At 37.4% G+C, this 21873-nt stretch overlaps 1 protein-coding gene across 1 annotated transcript in view; it reads left to right on the top strand.

Annotated features, from left to right (window-relative positions):
* The window catches only part of LOC149302873 (proton myo-inositol cotransporter-like), a 49401-nt gene extending 27829 nt beyond the window's left edge, over positions 1 to 21572 (top strand). Inside the window, exons 4-10 of the mRNA XM_089482131.1 lie at positions 2940 to 3048; positions 12667 to 12830; positions 14529 to 14649; positions 16058 to 16183; positions 17283 to 17395; positions 20157 to 20309; positions 21346 to 21572. Of these exons, the coding sequence (XP_089338257.1) occupies positions 2940 to 3048; positions 12667 to 12830; positions 14529 to 14649; positions 16058 to 16183; positions 17283 to 17395; positions 20157 to 20309; positions 21346 to 21572 (1013 nt within the window). The remainder of the gene's footprint in view (positions 1 to 2939; positions 3049 to 12666; positions 12831 to 14528; positions 14650 to 16057; positions 16184 to 17282; positions 17396 to 20156; positions 20310 to 21345) is intronic.
* Positions 21573 to 21873: the final 301 nt, after the last annotated feature.

Raw genomic sequence — 21873 nt, 5'->3', positions numbered from 1 at the left:
TCACAAAGACACATGATTTGGTAGCTTGTTTGCACGATTGTGTATATTTTGCAACTGTTTTCTGTGTCTATTCTAAAATCTCTTCTTGCACCACCATTAAGATGAGCCCTGCTCTAATATGCAAATCAAGCTAAATTTCTATAAAAGCATTGGGAGTTATGTTCTTAAATTTAACAAACAAATTTTGACATTATGGAAATGTAACCTTTTGTGGGTTTATCAGTGTTTGCTCTTATGATGCAGTCTCCGGGTTCTGGTTTATTTAATTAACAATAAACATAGCTGAGAAATATAGCCCTTGTGATATCGTATGCCTCTTGATATAGTTATACATGATATGAGTCAAATATCCCATTTTATATATAATTTAGCCTTTTTCACATTTTCACTGTGTGTGTGTGTGTGTGTGTGTAATATATATAAATAAACACACACACACACCTTTCCATGTCCTTTGTGTAGTGTACTTTATTTCACCACTCAAAGGTCATATAATTTACAGAAACTTATGAAATTTTGATTTATTAGTTGATCCTTATGCCCCAACCCCTTTTAAATGTAAATCCTGAAACTTGCCACCAAGAAAAAAAAATGCATTAGAAGTGCTCAAACAACCTTGTTTTCTGAGCCACAGAAGCATTGTGAAACACGACTTGTTTCAATGAAATAATATAATAATGTTTGCTTTTCTGGACCATGTGAAGAAAGAGAAAATGTTCTTTACTGCCCCTTTATTGGTTTCTGTTGTAGATTCTAAAGCCTTACAATGCAGTAAGCAGATATACGGCTAAGTATGTGGAACGTTGTTAGTATGAAACTAATTTATAATAGGCAGTGGCTTAAAAAGAATTGCAAAGATGGGGATTAGTGGATAGGTATACAAATATATATGTACCAAATATTATTAATGTATTTTTATATTAATGTTTATTATAATACTATAGGACATGTAGTGACCTATCATTAAATAATAACCCCATGGTGATCCAATATTCTGAATAGAAATCTATTCACGTGTCTGTAGGAAGTGGTAAAAAAAAATTTCTTATTATGCATGATATTTGTGTCTGTCTAGAGCGAGATTTAACATACGATGTTTTTACATAGAGACTTATTGAGAGGTTTCACCTTGTTTGTGAAAGGATAGATATGTGGGTGTCTAATCAAAATCATGCTTATCAACATGAAAGACCGGAGGTATGTTCAAATAACAAAATAATGTTCACAATTCATTTTTCTAACCCCTTTTCCATCCCCTTATTGTTTCCATTGTGTGTGTCTTGGGAGGTGATTATTCATTCTATTTGCACACTCTTTGGTTACTTTAAGGCCACAAGGGAACCGTTAAGTTCCCATGCATTTTTCAAAGTACAATTTAAAGGGTAAAAGGGCACTCTAGTGTCCCAGTGTAGCCCCACCAATGAAGAATGTATATAAATGCACTTATTCTTTAGTCTTCTTTAGTGATGTAAAAAAAAAAAAAACTTACCTTTAAGGTACCACTTGCTTGAGGCAGCCAGTCATTGGCAAGAAAATATATGCATGTAGGGTGCCTTATGAGACCCCCTCGAACTCCCACATAAGCCAGCGATAGAGAGAGTGTATTATGTGTGTGCACTAGCAAGCAGGAAACGTGCTAAGCCCAACACATCTCCAGTAAGCTAAATTTCTAGTTTGCTCCCTGCATTTACAAGAATGTTAAAGGGGACATTCTGCTAGCTAGAATGTCCCTTAAATGTTACATACATATTGCTAAAAATAGTATTAACACGTTTGGCTAAAAGATTGCTTCACATTCTTTATACATTACTGCTTTAATAAAGTTGCTTAGCAACATAACCTTGAAGTAGTACATATGTCTATTGTTCCAGAGACACAGAATAAATTATCTCGTCATGGGATTAGTCATCTTTTCATGAAGTAGTCATTTTGGAAAATGTTATTGGCTATTTTGTGGAGAGCTGTTTTAGGCAGGACTACAGTCTTGCCGGAGTTCAATTATGTTAATTATAACCATGTAATTAAGCAAGTAACAATGACCACCACTAAGTAATATGCTGCATATTACAGTGACCTCAAGCACGTGAGTTAGACATAACTGTTTTTAAGACTTAAATAGCATTGTACAAATGCAGAAATGCCACTGTTTAACATATATTAATGATTTCCTTCCTACGCAACAAGAAGAGCTATTACAGAGGTTTAGTTGGATTTGGAAGGACTCATACAAAATGATACATTACAGAAAATAATCCAGTTGGTAGATGAGACATTACCATAACACTGGATGGGGAACCATTTCTTTACTATCCCATCATTTAATTAAGGTTAGCTGCGTCCTATAAAATTGTCATATAGCATTAGATTGCTTTTTATGACTATTATACTCGTCATTTGGCAGTAATGAGTTACTTTGGGGGATGTTATGCAGCAACATGTTGCCAAGGCTCTGGGCCATGCGGTTTATGGAAGACGGTGAATGACTTATTTGGAATAGTCTTGGGTGGGATGAATTGCACCTTTTCATTACATTCTTTGAGAATGGAGGATTTTTGTGATGAAACATAGCTCTGGGATGTTAGATACTGGTTACGTTTCCAGCAACTCAACCAAAAAAGCAACGGATGGCACAGGGATCATGCATATACTATAAAAAAAATGTTTGCGTTTGTAGATTACTGGGGAATATGTGTGCAGGTTTGGTTATAGGTGAGTATAATTTAAAATTGTGGGCAGCATGACTATAAGGACTTTGAGATGTGGTTTGGGAATGTCATCTAATCTGTCAACCTCAAACTTAAAATAGCACACATCTTCATAAAACATAATTTCTAAACACTTAAATGTATTTAAAGGTTTTATCTTTGTGTTCCTCCATTAAATTAGTTTAGATTTATTGTGAAATACATTTCTAAATGATATAAATGTATTCTTTTCAGGGGGTCCTGTTATATACAGGATGCTGGTTTATGCCCCAACCAGACGTGCTCTTCTTCTAGGGTGTGGACTGCAAATGTTCCAACAACTGGCTGGTATCAACACTGTCATGTATGTATTAAATGTGTTTTGAAATTTGTATTTCTTTGGATAATACATATTGATAATGAAACTATTTCTCTAATGAACTACACCTAACAAGTCCGCCTTAATTTGTGACAAAATAACAATTTTTGTGTATCTTTTTACAAAGTTCTAAGTTTGGTTTGCATGTATTTTTTATATATTTCATTTCCTAGGGTTTTTTTTTTACTTTATATTTTAGTGCTAGAATTGGTAGTCTTAAGTACTTTACGTGTATGCAAACAGTGACATTTTCAAGGTGGAGATCGGATACAATGGAAAGACAGATTCACATTAAACATTTTTAATATGGTTACCATGATCGCCAATCAGCATTACAAATCGCATGGTAAAAACACAGCCCTTGATTAAATTATGTTTAATCCTCTATTAAGTTAAATATTTTAAAGACCAGAGAAATCCGGTTGAAGAGATTTCTTATTAATGTGAGTCTCCTACATGGCATTTTAGTTCATACACTTTTTTTTTCTCGTGTACATGCTCAGCTTCAACTGAATAGATGTATTAGAATTATAATAAGAGCCTTAGAAAAAACCCTATAATGCAACATCTAGAAGTAGGTAATCGCAAGTAACGTTTAAATGTCTAGTTATTAGTAGGTACAATTCAACTGAGTTTAAAATACCAATTTAGCTGCCACGGTCTACAGACTTGTGTTTTTTTTTTTTCTGTACCGGACCTTTAATAAAGTAACGGTGAATGAAAGGTTGCTCGCATTCAGGGCTTTTTAATATTTTACCACTAAATTACGCAGTTGTACTAACAGGTGCATACAAGAGGGGCCTATGCCTATACTTGCATTATAAAAAAGGCTGTGTGTGAAAGGGAAATGAAACCTTTTTTTGCCTTGAGCAGAGCCGGCTCTTATGTGGGTCCTGGTGGGTCCATGCTATTCAGGCAGCACAGACAGACCCACAGCATGCTTCACAATTAGGGATAAAGAGGTAAGTCCCGAGTCCTGGATTTACCTCATTTTGCCCCTAGTTTCAAGAAGGAGACAGGATTGACTGTAGTCATGTAAGGTTGTGTTGCTCGACCCAGTGGGAATAGCATGGCAGTGAGCTGCATTGAAGGGAAGCTGAATACAGGGTACGTGAAATGCATGTGTCTGCCTGGATTTGTGTGTTTTGGGCTACGTTGGCATGTGTCGGTGTGGGTTTGTGTGTGTGACTGTCTAGGTGTGTGTGTATATATGTGGGGGCGCAGCATTTAATCCTTGGACCTAGGCAGCACAACGTCTTGGGCATGGGGTATTATTTTAGTAATCATTTCCACTATGGCATGCAATTAGAATTTTCTGCCACAACATCTCAGATTAGTGCTGTTGCACAATGTTTTTTAAAGGGCTTCTTACAATGACATACAGTCTGCAATTCATACCCTCAGGAACACTCAAATATTTCCTAAATACTTCCAATACTAGCTTTGTCTTTTTTGTTAGCAGGGTAATTATTTTCTCCTTTTATAATTTGAGGCTAGCTGAGAAAACAAGTCTGAGAAAACAACATCACTACATCTCGTTCCTTGGCTAACTGCAGCTCAAACCTTCACAAGAACAGTCACGTTGTATGTCAGTCTACTCTTGATCATGCCACCCTCTTTACCCTTTTTTGTCATATCATTCTCCATGAAAGTTCCGTGTGGCCTGTATAATCGGTATGATACAGTATTACTGAGCAATTGTTACCCTAAAATAATGAGCCTTGACTTTTAAGGCTAAACTTTTGATATCTTAAAAACAGTTTGTGTTTCTTCTGCAGTCAGCTGAGAAATCAATACAACAGATGTCATTTCAACAGTTATATAACATTTTATGTAAAAGAGCATGCCTCTAGCTTTCTGTTTGCGGAAACACTGCCTTATTTAAAGATTCAGCAGCAAATCCCTTTGTTCACATAGCCAGTAAACTTGATTAACAACCTTGCTGTCACTGGTTAAGCCTATATAACATGCTGACTGCTGCGTAACAAATAGTAGTACACTAGTGCTGCACAATTCAAGACTTCAAGGCGACAGGTTTGTTTCATTTTATTTTATTTATTTATTTTCTCGGCTTGAGCACAGGCATCAAATTAAAACAAATAAAAAGTTAAACTACTCGGGTCCAAGCAAGGATACACCTCTGAAGGCTTGGTGGTGTTTACCTCTGTAGTTGACTAAATGCTGCATCTGACCACTAATTTTATAGGATGCGAGGGCTGCCGTTCGGATTTGTAGGTCCTGGTGCAAGAAATATATTTGCAGGGCCTACTTGTCCTAAAATTATCAAGCGGAAATGGTGGCTTTGTTCTAGGAACAAACAAAAAGCTATTTTTTTCTTCAGGTTTTGTAGAGCTTTCATGGAATGTCATACTGGAAAATAAAGTTCCATAGCCACCTTGTTTTAGCCATCTTGCAGGCTCGCCTGTACCTAAAGGTTTGTTACAGCCATTATATATTCACTATAGAAAGAGTGAGCGACGGTGTGAATGGGTCTTGCAAGAGCAGAGTGACTGGAGAGAGCGGAGGGAGGTGGGGCAAAGGGAGCTGGTGAAAGTAAAAGGTGCCTGGGATAAGAGAAGGGGAGAAGAAAGTAATAAAAATAGAGAGTGAAGGTGCTGGAGAGAGAAATGTTCTATTGGTAAAAGCAACAAGAGGATTGTGGATATGATGCTTGGAGAATGATGGGGATGGGAGTGACATGGTAGTGAAGCATAAAGGGAGTGACGTTCATAGACAAACACACAGGTATGGCAGCAGATGATAAAGGATCAGTGGAGTATTAATTGAAGTGGTGCTTCCAAGTTCCTCTTTGTCCTTCCTTGTAAACTTTCGTGAAGTTGCTTAGTAAACTATCTACTGTCACATAGGAAATTGCAATAGAAAGCAATTGGCACAAAGATGGAAAGTGGCCTCTGCCTCCAAAATCAGTCCAGATATAAGGGATGGGTGCTTGTTGGGTATTTTACCAACTAATTCATTACTGCACAATAAAATGACAGACACATGAGGGAGAGGGGAGGATAGCCAACAGTGTGCTAATAATTCAATATGGACAAAAAAAGGAATGACACCAATGCAAAAAGAGCTAAATAATTATCAGGACAACCAGCAATGATGCAGATGAGAAGCAGAGATAAATGGGGGGGGGGGGGGGAGTGAAATACCTGCAGATGAAAGAAGAGAGATGACAAATTAGTTCCTGATAGTGACAATATGCAGTGGAATTAATCCATTGGTAAACTCCGATTTAGTGGCACTTAGATGAAAAGTTTATCACACTTTTTGGTTAACCTGCCAATTTTCTCTGTGTGGGTTTTGGTGCATCTAGTTATGTGTTTTGCTGCCTTGAGCTTAGTTTATATGTGCTTTCATCTTGAGATTGCTTATAGTTCCCCTAAATGCTACCTTCTCTTTCGATACATGTGCCACATCTGTGGAGTACCATAGTGCTTTCTTTTTTCTCTTGGTCTTACTGACAAGTTTATCTGCTGCCTTCAGTAGAACATCTCCTAAATAATATAATTTCTTCATCTAAAATTGCCCAGGTCAGACCTACATATCTTTCCATTTAAAAAAAATCAACTTGTCTAAAGTATCAACCCCTAGCTTTAGAGTGGTGCAACGCATCCTCCTTATATTAAACCATACTATCACTTGAGCCCTAACACTCTCCTACAGTGACTTCTGAAAACACGTTTGTAAATACTAAATCTAGCACAACCTCTTTCATTGTTGGCTCTTCTACCCATTGCATAACACATAATCCTGGTTATTCCTGGCTGACCCAGCTGTTTGTTTTTTCCAGTCTATATCAGGGTGAGTAAAGTCCCCCATAACGATAACCTCACCTATCATTGACACAGCTATTTCTGTAACTAGTGGATAATCAAGCTCCTCTGCTTGTGCAGGGATCCATATTTCACACCTATGCAAACAACCATTTTGTTCTAAAGTTGCTCAAACTGTATCTAGCCTCTCCCACTTACCTAAATTGAGAATACAAGTAGTGTAAGTGCCTCTGTAAATATGCAGAGAAAGTATATAAAATTATGATTTTAGAGTAAAACACGTATACAATTTAATTTGTTTAAATCACACTAAATGTTTGTAGAAACCTGACGCGTTTTACCTGCATAAAAGGGCTTCCTCTGAGGTGTTAATACTCTTGATTGAACATATGACCTGTAATTCACAGCAGTGAAACAATTTAATTAATACATAAAACAATGCCATAGAGAGACAGTTTAAAAACATATGTATCTTTAATATTGCTTAAAACACTCAACAGTTGTACACTAACAGGGTTAGTACACTAGAATACAAATATAAAATTAGATAAAAGAATAGTATTTTAAACATCATTCCTTGTCATGACCCAGGTAAGCAGGTCGGGTAGGAGCCCAGTAGCAGGGGATACAAAGGGTTCCGTTTGTACCCCACGATGCATGATGGTAAGTGGGGTGGTACGGACAGGCGCAATAAAACACAGTACAAACAGAAGACGTGGAAAGGTACTGTATTACTATAGGTGATATGACCAGCAAGTAAAGGCAGAAAGTCTCTAGGCAGGATGCCCACTGGCAGGGCTGACGGATACGGAGGCGCACTGGATGGGCTGATGGCAGGAGGCCCACTGGCAGGGCTGACGGCAGGTACAGGCAGGTAGCTCACGATATAGGCAGGTAGCTCACGGTACAGGCAGGATGCTCACGGTACAGGCAGGATGCTCAGGTACAGGCAGGATGCTCAGGTACAAGGCCAAAGCAGAGCGGTCATAACACTACAATGTAAAGGCCCTGACTGCAGGGCTGGGCAGGCTTATAAAGGCTGAGCTAATTAGATAGCAAGGTGCACCTGGACATGATAATCAGCCAGAGAGGTCCTGAGTGGCAAGGGCGGCCACTAGTGGTTGACAACGGGAATGAGCCACACAAAGTAAGAACAAGTCCAGCCAGCGAAGGGTGAAAACGTGACATTCTTATATGAAGAATTAATTATACTTAGTTCAGGAAACCACTTTTTTTTTTCAACCCAAAGAAATGTAATTTGCTTACACATATCCCATTTTCTTGGAAACCCCCTCTAGCCTGGTATGATGTACCACCATAGATGGTACAGACCCCTCAAACTCCCTGGCCCGAGGGAGGAGAAGACAGATACCACCCATATGGTTGAAAGATGCTGTCCATTTTTTTTTTTTTATTCCTTATTACACCAAATAGGACTAATAAAACTAACTCACTGTTCTTTGCACCATTTAGTCTGGGGACAGACTTTTCTATAAACATGCATGATCTATACATCTCTGACGGATACTGATACTAGATGTTCTAGTTATTATAAAACTAATAAACACCTATGAGTAAATTCTAACTTTGTAAAACACAAGTGGAAGAAAGATTTTGTCCCCTAGATAATTTTTTTACCCATTTTCAAGTGGGCCTGATGTAAAATTTACATTTGAAGTACAGCTTGGAATGTGTCGCTGTTGATTTGCAGATGTCCAAATGCTGGTTGTACAGTAGCGCCAAATGTCTACATTCATTTGTAATTTCTGAGGCCCTTCTAAGTGCTTGAATGTTGAGACAAAAGCTATAGAATAGAAGCAGGGCAAGTATGTAGTCATAGCTTCTGGGCAACTGCAGCAATGGAATTTTCTAAAACTACTGTGCTTGCATTGGAATTGTGTTTAACATTTTTGGATAACTTTTTTATTTCTATTCTATGCAACTATGATATAAAATGTATTTACCTATAATTTGCTTCGCAAACGCATCTACTTTATTATAACACCGTCACTAGTTTAACCAATACGAGCTATGAAACAATATTTGAAGTCAGAATACACCATGGCATCAGAATTTGAAAATATTTGAATAGTGTACTGGTATTTTAAAAATGAAAAGTGCTAAGGCAATTGATGTATCTGTTTTGATAAGCAAACTGCCTGGGAGCTACCATCTGCTCTCATGTTGTTATTGAAACACATTGTTGGCACACATTATCCAAGGCTATCTTTGCTTATTTTATAGTTTCAAATAAAGCAGCATGTTAAATACAGCTTGGCATATTTAATAATAAACATATATAAAACTAAAGGAACATCTAAAAAGGGTATATTAAATTATTATCATTGTAATCCTGGGGCACTTTACTCTTTCCATGAATGCTTATAGTGGACGTTGATTCTTAGTGGAATCATTAAGAAAAAAAGCCTATTAATGTCTAACATTTATCAAAATGAACATCTTGTAATAGAGCATGCACTGCAATAACAATATATACTAATAACATTAAAAAAGAAAAAACAAATGAAAAAACTTTTTTGTAAAAAGGAGGCAGTTTTATAACATAATTGGATCCTTAGGGGTAAAAAGCAAAAAAAATAAAAAATATTCATAGACAAATCTTGAAAATAAACACAGATGCTTACATTATTGTAGATTGCATAAATACAACCACCATGTAGAGGTACATTTAAGCAAGGAAAAGACTCCAATGCATAACTGTACCAGATGCCACAAACCCAGCGCCCTACGTGGTAGTTTTTTTTAATGTAAGTTTTACAGCATGATTTATATGCTAAATATTGTCGTTATTTTGTAGCAGCTTGTACTTTGAATATTTGTGCATTTGGTTAATACTGTTTATCTATTCAGTGCTTTAAAAAAAACAAAACCTTTCTGAACAACTTCCAATGATATTTTTTGATAACTGTAGTGAATCCTGAGCATACACCTGCTATGTGCATTGAGCCTCTAGGATTACATTTTTCATAGCCTGACTAAACGTAGTTTGACATACAGTCTTATGGGAGGGGAGAATATATCATGTTACGATCAAAACAAACAATACTGCAGAAAAAATCCATTCAGACGCAGTATATAGTTATAGTAGTGTATCGGTAATCTGCAAGCAATATAAACACATCATTATGAAGCCATCCTTGTTAAGAGTACCTTCATATGCATTCCTTTAACGTGCAAAAAAAGCACTTATCGCTCCCATTGAAATCAATGGTACCACTTTTAGCACATGCGCACAGGGGTCTTATTAGACCCGGGATGAAGCTGACTGTCGGTGAGTACATTGTCAGAAGATGTGTGCAGCTGAACACATCTATGATACTGCATACAGCTGAGAGGTGGTAAAAATGCAAGGAAACACAATAACAATCTTAAGGGACTTCTGAGCTATCAAATACAGTAAAAGTGCATATGATGGCTTAAGTATCCATTCAATAACCAGTAGTATTTTAATTTATTTAAAAAAGAAAATAAATTTTAAAAGTTCTTCGCTTACAGCACTTCTGATCACCCACCGTATTTTGCAATCAAGACTGTGCTATTCTTCCCCAGTGTACGAAATGATCAGAAGTACTGGAAGTGCCAATGGATTAATATGGAGGTACATACTGGCCTTAAATGAAGTCCTAATGTTAGCTGGCAAGCTCTAAGTTATTAGTATAGAGCAGATACCCAACTTTCTTTTGCCACCATATTCGGAAAGGCAGATGGTGCCATGCAGAACCTACTGCTCCTAATATCTTGGCAACTCTGACAATCACCCAGCAGTAATTCCAGTCCTATATAAATACGCTGCATGTGATACTAACTAGTGTTATGTTTTTCTTCAAACAAAACTATAACAGATGAATGCGCTTAGACTCTTTACTTTAGCATTTATGTATTTTGCAGCTGAATTTCCTTTTATTGCTGTTCGTTTTATTTTGAATCAAAGAATACAGTGAACACAATAACATTATATTGTTTTTAAGTCTGACGTAGGCTTTTACTGCATAAGCTTTTTGGAAATTGCAATCAACCAGAGTTTTCAGTTTTTCTAATTAACGGATTTTAAGCCAGCCGTAATTATAACATGGATGTTTTGTCTGCACAATGTGGCTGGCCTTTCCAAACGGATTTTATGCTGGCCTTAGGTCTTGCACACATTACGTAATTCTGGTTTAATAACAAAGGCAAAAAAAATAAAATAATAGTTTTAGGCTAGGTTTCCACTTGGGTTTTTGTCCTGCGTTTTTTTTCTTGATGAAAAACGCCAAGAAAACTGCCACTGCATTTTCCTGCGTTTTTGCGTTTTTTTTTCTGGAGTTTTTTCTGGCGTTTTAGCATTTCTGTGGAAATTGCTTTTTTTGACCTTAGGCAGTTTTTCCAGCCTTTACAAGTTAGAAGTTTCACCCAGCTAAAAGGGATTAGGAGAAATGGCAAGTATCTGCCCCCTGATGTCATTTACTTGGTAGAGTTCTACTTAAACGCCCCGGCGGACCCTTTTGTCACTTTTCTGTGGTTTGTAAGGCATGCTTTATTCCGAATGTCTGCTCCTCTAGGAAGATTGGCCCCAAATGATGGTGCAAATTGTTTGCTGTTGCTTTTGGCATGCAGGGTCCAGTTGATGCGTCGCATATGTTTGTTTGTAATGGCATGCTTGTTCCAAATGGTGTAGGATTCAATATGAACTTTGTTTTGTGTGAAACTGTTTGTTTCCAGCCTATTTCTCGTAGGACACACAGATACTGGGTCCATCCTCTGCATTGTAACTGTGGAAAAAACGCCATAAAAAACGCCAAGGCAATAAACCCACATGGCTTTTTCATGGCGTTTTTTCTCTCCCATAGACTTCTATTGGAGAAAAACGCCAAGATTTCCTTGCAAAAAACGCCAGAGTGTCAACATGCTGCGATTTTGAAAAACTGCCACAGAGCCCAAAAAAGCAGAAAAACGCCAAAGAGGACTGAAAAAACGCCAAACAAAAAAACGCCAAGTGGATATGGCATTCTGCGATTTCCTATTGAAGAACAGCTAACATCTGGCTGCTGCGTTTTTTCACTAAAAAAACGCCAGGTGGCGCTATTGGCGTTTTTATGGGCGTTTTTAGCTAAAAAAAAAACAAGTGGAAACCTAGCCTTATAGAAATTGCAGATATGCAAACCAATTCAGTAAATGTAAAGTGCTTGAAATCTTAAAATGCCAAAATGTTGAGCTTTAACTGGGTATTAAACTTTAGGATGGAATGTGAGAGAGGTACTACTGCCACTTGTAGGTCTTGTCTTGTAAATATAACTTCAAAAAATGAAAGTCTGCTTGATAAAACCTATGAATAGCAGATTACTAAATATGTACAACTCTAAATGCTCCATGCGTCTTGATAGAAATTTACCAATATATTTATTTAAACGCTTGTTCCGCTTAATTAACAGTAATTGTAGTGTAGTATGCTAAACAGATAAAACCGTATTTGGTCAGTCATTTTATTCTTCGATCTACAGGTTTAAAAATAAAAAAACCTTTTAAGCTTTTTCAGATTGGATCTGCTTTGTGACTTCATGACAAGTATCCCCAGCAAAAATATGCACACAGAATACAGCAATTTTGATATTCAGTTATTTCTTGGAAATGTTTGGGCATTCAACAGCACTAGGATCGTTACCAATGCTGCCTTTTAGTTACAGAAGTGTAAAAATTCAGCAGAGTAGGTGGAACAGCCCCACTCAAAGTATCAAGTATTGTTTATGTAATTTTCTTAGGTTCCTAATAACCTCCTAAAATGCATTATAGAGTAATAATGTTTTTTTGCGTATTTCAGGTACTACAGTGCTACTATATTCCAAATGTCTGGAGTCACTGATGACAGTCTTGCTATTTGGCTTGCTGCGGTAACCGCATTTACTAATTTCACTTTTACTCTCTTGGGTGTCTGGCTCGTAGAAAAACTTGGCAGAAGGAAGCTTACTCTTGGAAGTTTAACAGGTATGCAAATCTAAATGTACATATAGTTTTAACTGGCTTCATTAAAGGCAATCCTACTATTTTAGATCAATTAAAAAAAAATCATTTACTGACAATTGTTGGTAGAGATATGTTGAAAATGTGAGACAAGAACTGCTGGACCACAATATGCCTCTAACTGTCACAGTAAGACAAATCATTATGTCTTAAAATCGTGGTTAGACAATGCAGCTGCCATTTCATTCAAATGTTTAAATGTTTCTGTGCATATTATTATTATTATTTTTTATTTATATAGCGCCAACAGTTTCCGCAGCGCTTAATACAATACATATATTCAAGGGATATGACAAGACAAGAATTGACAGACTAAGACAAACCGATACATTAGGTGGAGAGATCCCTGCTCGCAAGATTACAATCTTGAGAATACTTCTATGCATTTGCCCTTTCGTCTACTCCTCAGCTATTTTGCTCCCTGCACATGATATAATCACCCAAATGACTAAATGATATAATCACCCAATCATTGGGTGGGCCTAACTTCCACTAATTGGCTGCCCCAAGCAGACATTCAGTGGCAATAAATGTCAGACCACGGTGGAGGAAAGCAGCTTCAGTAACAGTACTACAGTATAGTGGCTCGGGGGGGACCCTCTGACCAAAGTAGATCAATGAGGAATAGTGCTTCCATCAATAAAGACATTAAATCAGTGAATCAATAAATCAGTTTGGTGTTGGTGTATGGAACAAAAGGACAGAAAACCTGCTCGACTGATTAAGGTCTAAATCTCTACATCAGAAAAAATGGGCAGATTAAATGGGACGAACAGTTCTTATCTGGAATATATATATATATATATATATATATATATATATATATATACTCACAGAGTTTAAGGACTTCTTAATATGGATGAGAAGAAACATCATGGGAGAAAATGCAAAATCAATAGTGACATCTAACATGCAGTATCATAAAGTTTGGGGTCACAGCTGTTTACCTGGCACACAATATGCCGTTGGAACACAGGTGTGATGTATTCCAATGCAGTCAGAGAATTCCACATCCTTATAGTCCCTACTGTAAAAAAAATAAAAAAAAATATTTTATTTTGCCTTACACTAAATCTCCTTTCCTCCAGTCTAAGACATATAAGTGAAATTAAGCAAAATAAGATGGTTCAAAATAATAATAAAAAAAAGCATAAAAGTCCTTTAAATCCTGGGTCTTCTAATTTAGTGTAGTAAAGATAGAAAATTTATTTCAATATTTTGTACCTGCCATATCCTTGGTTGTCTGAGGATGAATACAACTGTCTGAAGTTAGTTAAGTTTAGTGCACATAGTAATGGCAAACCATAAGATTTATCCACTTAAGAATAAGGACTCACTTACACCATTTTACACTTGAGGGCACAAACATTTTCTCTCCTCATACTGTGTGTACAACACTGTTACAAGGGCACTTTATTTTCAAAGCTTAAATGGGTTAGAATGTTTTTCTTTCAGTCCAATTGCCGTTGGCATTTTATTCCTACGTACCTTTACTGGAGACCTTAATACACATTAAGGAATTACTGTCATTGTCCTTAAAGAATTATAAAAATATTATTTTAATTGGAGGAACAAGTCCCTGTTGAACAACGGTTTTATAAGGTAAACAATTTATTTACAGTGAATTTTATTCACTGTATGTTTAATTTTTTCCCCCCACAGGTACAGTATTGGCTCTTAGTGTCCTGGGTTTGGGATTTTTCTTATCTGCTCGGGTCTCTCCACCAGTCACATTTACACCAAGTGATCCCTCAACTCCAAATTCTACTTGCTCAAAGTACAGGTGAAATATTTGGTTTTTTTTTAGTATTGTTCAATTAAATGTTTAAATGTATATTACTTGTTCTACGCTATAAGAAATAAAACTCTTTTTAAAGTAACAGGTGCTTGTTTTAATTTAATTTTATCCTTTATTGTATAAAATGTACCAATTGAGATTGAATACAGTTTTTATATTAACTTCCTTCCATGAGTTACCCATCCCTGGCAAAAGATAGAACACAAGGTAGGGCAGCCATCTTTAATAAAATATACCATGTATATGTAGTGCACAGGGGATTTGGTGAGATGCATAGCTTTGGTTGTTGAGCATAAATATCACTCTCATGAGTTATATTGGGCTATTAGATATAGCATCACAATCAGGAAAGGGTGTCATGTTAAGTTCCTCAGGAATTACCTTGAGCTCCCTAATCAATGCTACTTATTAAACTGTAACTTATTCTGTCCTCCATTGATACCATTTTTCTTATATGAGCCATGGACAATCAAGCTGGTTATCACAACTGTTTCACAACTTGTGCGTTACTTGTTTCTCTAGTTTGAAAGCTTGTACGTGTGGCCTTAAAGGAAAAGTCTCACGCAACAAATAGTTTTCTCATTGAGCATCAAGTACAGGGCTGTATAGTGTAATGTAGATTAGCACTAACAAAACCCTGGTCTGCGGTCATGGAGGCTGCCACAGTTGTCTGTCGTTGATCTTTGGGCTGACTTTCCCTACTCAAACACCACGAGTTGATTTTTCTATGGCAATGCTAACACACGTTTTAAAAGGAGACAACACAATACTTTGGAAAATTATATATTTTAACCTCTTGTTTCAGTTTGTCTTTGTTCAGTGTAAACTAAACAAACCCAAGGTACAGCTTTTTTTTTGTCTTTTGGACAGTCACCAATTTGTACTATTTTGCTTTTCTCATCTTTTTTTAAATCTGTCTTTGTTTTTTATTTTACAGTAGTTTAAAGATCTGTTGTATTTCTTAGAATCACATTCAGCATCTGATAGTGGATTTAATACCAGATATAAGCTAAAGCACAGTTTGACAATAACAGCAGTCAATCAGTAAGCGCAGCTGCGGCTCGCGGTCACTATGGGGAGGAGTGGGAGCGAGTCAGCCAGTTAGGGGGGGGCTTGTGGGGGTGGAGCCAGGGGGCGGCAAAATTATGTTTTGCCTAGAGTGGCAAAAATCCTTGCACCAGCCCTGACAATAACCAATAACTTACAGTGCACAAGAGATTAAAATCCTGGTAAATATGTCAATTGTTGTGTTTTTCTATTTTCAATTCAGCTATGTTGTTAAGAATTTCTACCTACAACAGCTAAGGATATAAATGGCTAACTTTTACTCTCAAAAGTGTTTTTATTCATTGTTACTGTGAATGATTCTGTTTTTGCATCCTTTTCCCCCCAGCTATTGCAATGGATGTATGTTAGACCCCTATTGTGGTTTTTGTTACACAACGAATGGCTCAAATATTGTTGAATCATCATGCATCCCTGTAGATTCTGGAACTACTGCAAAATCGGCCTGGGGCAGGTAAATTATTGTCTGTTTGACAGGTTTTTTTTTTACCATATAAATACCTTGGCTGCACATAAAATGTATGGTTTTAATTTGAAGTGACTCATTCTATACTTTAGTTTAGCATCATGGTCACTTCTTTATTAGTGAAAGGGAGATAAGCCATTTATAGTGTTTTAAAAGCCTCCTGATGTATAATACATATAGAAACACTTAGGTGGTGCTTCCCATATATGTTCAGAATTAAAACACAAGAGAGTTCCCATACCAGGAGGTCCCATAAGTACTCAATTTGGCAGGAACTCCCACCTTGCAGGTCCCACCAATTGCCACAGCTGAAATTCATAAATAATGCATTTACCCCTTAGCTTAACTAATTTAAGTGCTTTTTTCCCAATTAGGGACATTAGCAAAATCCAATAAATGTTTAGGTTCACGGTACTACATTAATCAAGTATGAGTTGTGTCCTATTTGTGTTCGATAAGGCTTACAGAGGACTACAAAGGGACACCAACACAAAAAAAATGCATTTAAAAGCTTTGCAGCATAGATATTAGCATTCATATTATGCAGAATGTTGACATTTGGTTTCACCTTTAAATCTTTAAATGCTTTACACAAATTATTCTTGGTAACACCCAGGTATTATATATTTAGCAACAAAGTCAGATTTTTTTCTTAACAGGTTATCAGCTCCAAATACCAGAAATATACTTAATTTTAATAAATCTGAGATTATTTTGATTTCTATAGTATTCTAAAACCTTTGATGGCACATAATAGCCACTTTCCCCTGCAAATTGTGACATGTCTCAGTTGACATGAAATGACTGTGTGCTTATGGGTGCTTTGTCAAATATACATGTCAAATTTCTCCATGAGAGTTATGCTGACCTCTCAAATCTTTGGTGAAGCTACAAAATGGGCTGGGATGTTTGATTATCGTATTTATATTATTTATTGGATGTAGTGATTTTTCTTAGCCTGCACATTGTTTTTATATATTTTGGTACAATAATTGGTGTTTCTGTATTAGAATGGATTTATTGCGGGTGGGCATATGACCTTCCTAATCCATTTTATAAAATGTAAACGTATTTTTTTTTCTTTCAGTTGCGCAAATGAAACATCCAAATCTTTATTTTGGGCTTATAACTATTGCCCTACCTCTTATTCCTGGACTGCACTTGTTGGTCTTATTCTGTATTTGGTTTTCTTTGCACCAGGTAAGACTCTAGTAGTGAACTATAATTGTCTTATTAATGGCATTTTACCACAATCAAATTGACAGCCAGCAAATCCTTTAAAACATTTTTCACTTTTAGTCCCAAAGCACCACTAAATAGTGATTTATGGATAATAAATGTTTTAGCACAATTTAACATGGCTGCAGATGTTTGGTGGGATTCTAATATATATTTCCTTTATAGACAGGGTATAGGAGGATGTGTAGCCAGTTTACAATTGTCACTGAAGCCAGGGGATAGCTGGGAGTCATCCCTGGCAGTCATGTTGATATCCTTCACAGGTCCTTCAGAATTAGTCCTTCAAAGCTCCCAGGCAGAAGCAATATAGATAATTTGCAGTGACGTGTCAACTTTATTGGGTGGGAAAAATTACCAGTACTGAGTGTACCTATAAAAAAAAAAAAAATGGGGAACGGTAACCAATTGGGAAAGCGCCTGTACTCTACTTGTTGTTCAATGGTGATTGGCTTAACAGCCAGTTTAACTTTTATTGTATGCAGCTGCCCAATGCTGATCCTGGGATGCTTCTTTTGTTGGGTTTCTGCATTCCCATCAGACCTATGCTATTCATCACAGTCAGTGGTGACTCTAGAAACAATATATAGGGGGGGGGCACACAAGATACCACAGTCAAACTGGGGGGCATTCATAATTTCCAAAAGTAATGTGCTATGGAATTATACTTTTGTTATTGGGCTAAAATAATACTTGATCATTCAACATGGGAAGCCTGAAGCCACAATTGAGTGCGACTAATCCTTGAAATAAATATTATAACACAATAAATAACTTTTCCACTAAATGATTTCAGGGCCTTGAACGTTTTGTCCCCTGAAGTCACTACAACTTCAGTAAGGCGTTTTATCTCTGGATAAGTATAAATTAAATAATTCCTACTGTAAGTTAAGTGCCAGGAAACAGATGACCAAACACACACACCAACACAGGCTCTGTCACACCGACACCCAGACACACACCAGGACAGGCTCTGCCACACCAACACCTATACACACACACCCGAGGACAGGCTCTGCTACACTGATAACCAAAAACACACAAACGGCAGGACACAATCTACGTCACAGATGTCTACATCAGGATGGATTTTTCACACTGCATTGTCGTTTATACCCCCCTTAGTGTTTTTGCCCCTTGTGTATTGATGCCCCTGCTGCCCATATATATTAATATTAGCCCCAGTTATAGATCAACACATTAACACACAAACCAAGCTTTGCATGTATAGATCAACTGAAATTCACTTGTGATCTCAGCACTGAAGGTATATATCAAATAAACAGAATCAGACATACAAATCCTGTATTTGCAGGTATACAATAGTATATGAAACGTAGCATTGCAGGTATAGATCAAATAAATACATGGAAACAGCATTGCAGGCATAGATCAATTGGAATTCACATAAAAACACGTCATTAAAAGGTATATTTAAAACCCCCTAAATTACAGGCATAGATCACAGGTTGCACACCCCAAAGCCAGCCCTGGCGTCCACACTGCTCACACAGCAATCGCACTCCTATCATACCCAGGCAACCAGTAAATGCTGGTACCTAGGCATGATGGGACTGTGCTGTGATGGCTGTTAGTAATCACACTCCTATCATGCCAAGTCAGCCAGTACATGCTGAAACCTAGCTAGCTGCCCCCCTTGTGTATTGATGCTGCCAGCAGTATGGGGTCTACACATCACTTACAGCCACCCTGTACCAGCATGTACTGGCTGACCTGGCATGATAGGAGTGTGATTACTATCATGCCAGGTCAGCCAGTACATGCTGGTACAGGGTGGCTGTAAGTGATGTGTAGACCCCATACTGCTGGCAGCATCAATACACAAGGGGGGCAGCTAGCTAGGTTTCAGCATGTACTGGCTGACTTGGCATGATAGGAGTGTGATTGCTAACAGCAATCAAAGTCCCATCATGCCTAGGTTCTAGCACTTATACATCCAACCAGTAAATGCTGGAACCTAGGCATGATGGGACTGTGATTGCTTTTAGCAATCACACTCCTGGCTGACATGGCATGATAGGAGTGTGATTGCTAACAGCAATCACAGTCCCATCATGCCTAGGTTCCAGCACTTACACATCCATGCTATCACACACACACACATTCATTCATATACTCATTCATTAATAGATTAATTCCCTCAATCACGCATACTCATTCAAACACCCTTCCCACCCCCTTACCTGCACTGCAGCTCCTCGATGCCGCTCACAGACTTCAGCAGAGGGCGCGGCCTCCTTCTGCGTTCTCTGGTACTGCACAGAGGAAGCAGGACTGGAGCAGAGTCATGTGATGTCACGTGAACTCTGCTAGGTTCCGGTTCCTCTATGCAGTACAGAAGACCCTCCCACAGGTAAGTAGCAGGGATCGAGGTTGCGGACCGCGTAAGATCGGTTGCCCTGGCTCCCGATCTTACGCGGGCCGCACCCTCTCTCTCTCCTCCGCATTAAAAAAAAAAAAAGGGATTTAAAGTCGCATTGTGACTTTATTCCAAATTCGGCAGGGGGGCAAACGGGGGGGGCAAGGATTAACCTGGGGGGGGGCAATTGCCCCCCTGTAGCGACGCCACTGATCACAGCCATAAAGCAAAAGGACACAGCCCAGGAGCTCAGTATCTCTTAAGTAATAGGTATTTGAGTGAAACTATAGTTTTTTGCTTAATTATGTAAAACAATGATATTCAATATTTGTGTTACTTTTATAGGAATGGGACCAATGCCATGGACTGTCAATTCTGAGATATACCCACTCTGGGCAAGAAGTACTGGAAATGCATGTTCTTCTGGCGTAAACTGGATTTTTAATGTACTCATTTCATTAACATTTTTGCATACAGCAGAATACCTTACTTACTATGGTACGATAATGTTATTTTAATATCTTTTGCACATATGTCTCAGATACGGCTGTAGGACAGTAATCTTACAATATAGCTTTAGTTATTTTTCTTTGAATTTAAGCAATGTGCTGCCAGTCAAATTCATGACTAAAATGTAGACAAGCTGCAAGCAGAGTAAGGCTAGGTTTCCACTTGTGTTTTTTTTTTTCAAAAACGCCCATAACGCCAATTTTATTAGTGAAAAAACGCTGCGGCCAGATGTTAGCTGTTCTTCAATAGGAAATCGCACAATGCCTTACAATGCCTTACAAACCACAGAAAAGAGACAAAAGGGTCTGCCGGGGCGTGTTTAAGTAGAACTCTACCAAGGAAATGACATCAGGAGGGGGCAGATACTTGCCATTTATCCTAATCCCTTTTAGCTGGGTGAAAATTCCAACATGTAAAGGCTGGAAAAACTGCCTAAGGTCAAAAAGCAATTTCCACAGAAAGGCAAAAACGCAGGTAAATGCAGTGGCAGTTTTCTTGGCGTTTTTCCTGGCGTTTTTTAATCAGGAAAATAACGCAGGACAAAAACCCAAGTGGAAACCTAGCCTAACTGAGATGTACCACTTCAGAGTACTCAGTCATGTAAGTATAATGAGCAGTATAATATACCCATATGATGTAAACACTGGTATTATAATGAACTGTAACTGCAGAAGTCACAGACTCCATATTTATAATAAGTTAGTGTACATATACTTAAAAATACTAGCGTAAACTGTGTTATTGAGGCTCCTTATTATGTATATATAGTAAATCTATACTAAATAAAAAGTAGTATATCGTAGGATATGATGCAGACAAAGGCTCATGTTTACATATATATATATATATATATATACTATATAACAGACATATATATACAGATATATATAGGCCAAAAAGCCTAAGGGATATGCAGATCTATAATGTTAGCCTTTTAGCCCATCTAGTTTGTAAAATTAAAATATGACTTCAAATTTGAACACTAAATGATGTTAATCTGTAATTTTTATACTTCACTTTACAGGCGTCTTCTTCCTGTACGCAGGATTTGCATCTGTTGGACTCATATTTATTTATGGCTGCTTACCAGAGACTAAAGGGAAGAGACTAGAGGAAATTGAATCTTTATTTGAAAACAGGCTATGTACATGTGGTGCCTCCGATTCCGATGAGGGGAGGTATATAGAATATATTCGCGTTAAGGGAAGTAATTATCATCTTTCTGACAATGATGCTTCTGATGTGGAATAATTTTCCTCTGCAGATGCATGCTAATCTTTTAAAAGCCTTCTGGGCAGCTACAGGTGACCTCACAGTCCTGCTTCTGGTCTGGTTCTCTGTATATTTCATAGAACTTACTTAATATTAATTAAATCAGAAGGATGATTTCAACAGCTTAACTGCAAAATAAGTGTATAAAAATTAAAACCTGTTTTGTTCTACAAAATGTGTTTTGGTATTAGGACAATCTCCAAATTGTGCTTTGTATGAAGCCATGCATATTTTCTTATACCTCTTTCCAACTTTTTACGGTTTTAAACTGTTTGTAGCG

The sequence above is a fragment of the Sceloporus occidentalis genome, unplaced genomic scaffold (genome assembly GCF_023333645.1).
Source record: "Sceloporus occidentalis isolate IW3139 unplaced genomic scaffold, rSceOcc1.0.p SCAF_17, whole genome shotgun sequence".
Lineage (NCBI taxonomy): Eukaryota > Metazoa > Chordata > Lepidosauria > Squamata > Phrynosomatidae > Sceloporus > Sceloporus occidentalis.
The sequence above is the reverse complement of the archived record's forward strand: the minus strand, read 5'-3'. Positions and strand labels throughout refer to the sequence as shown.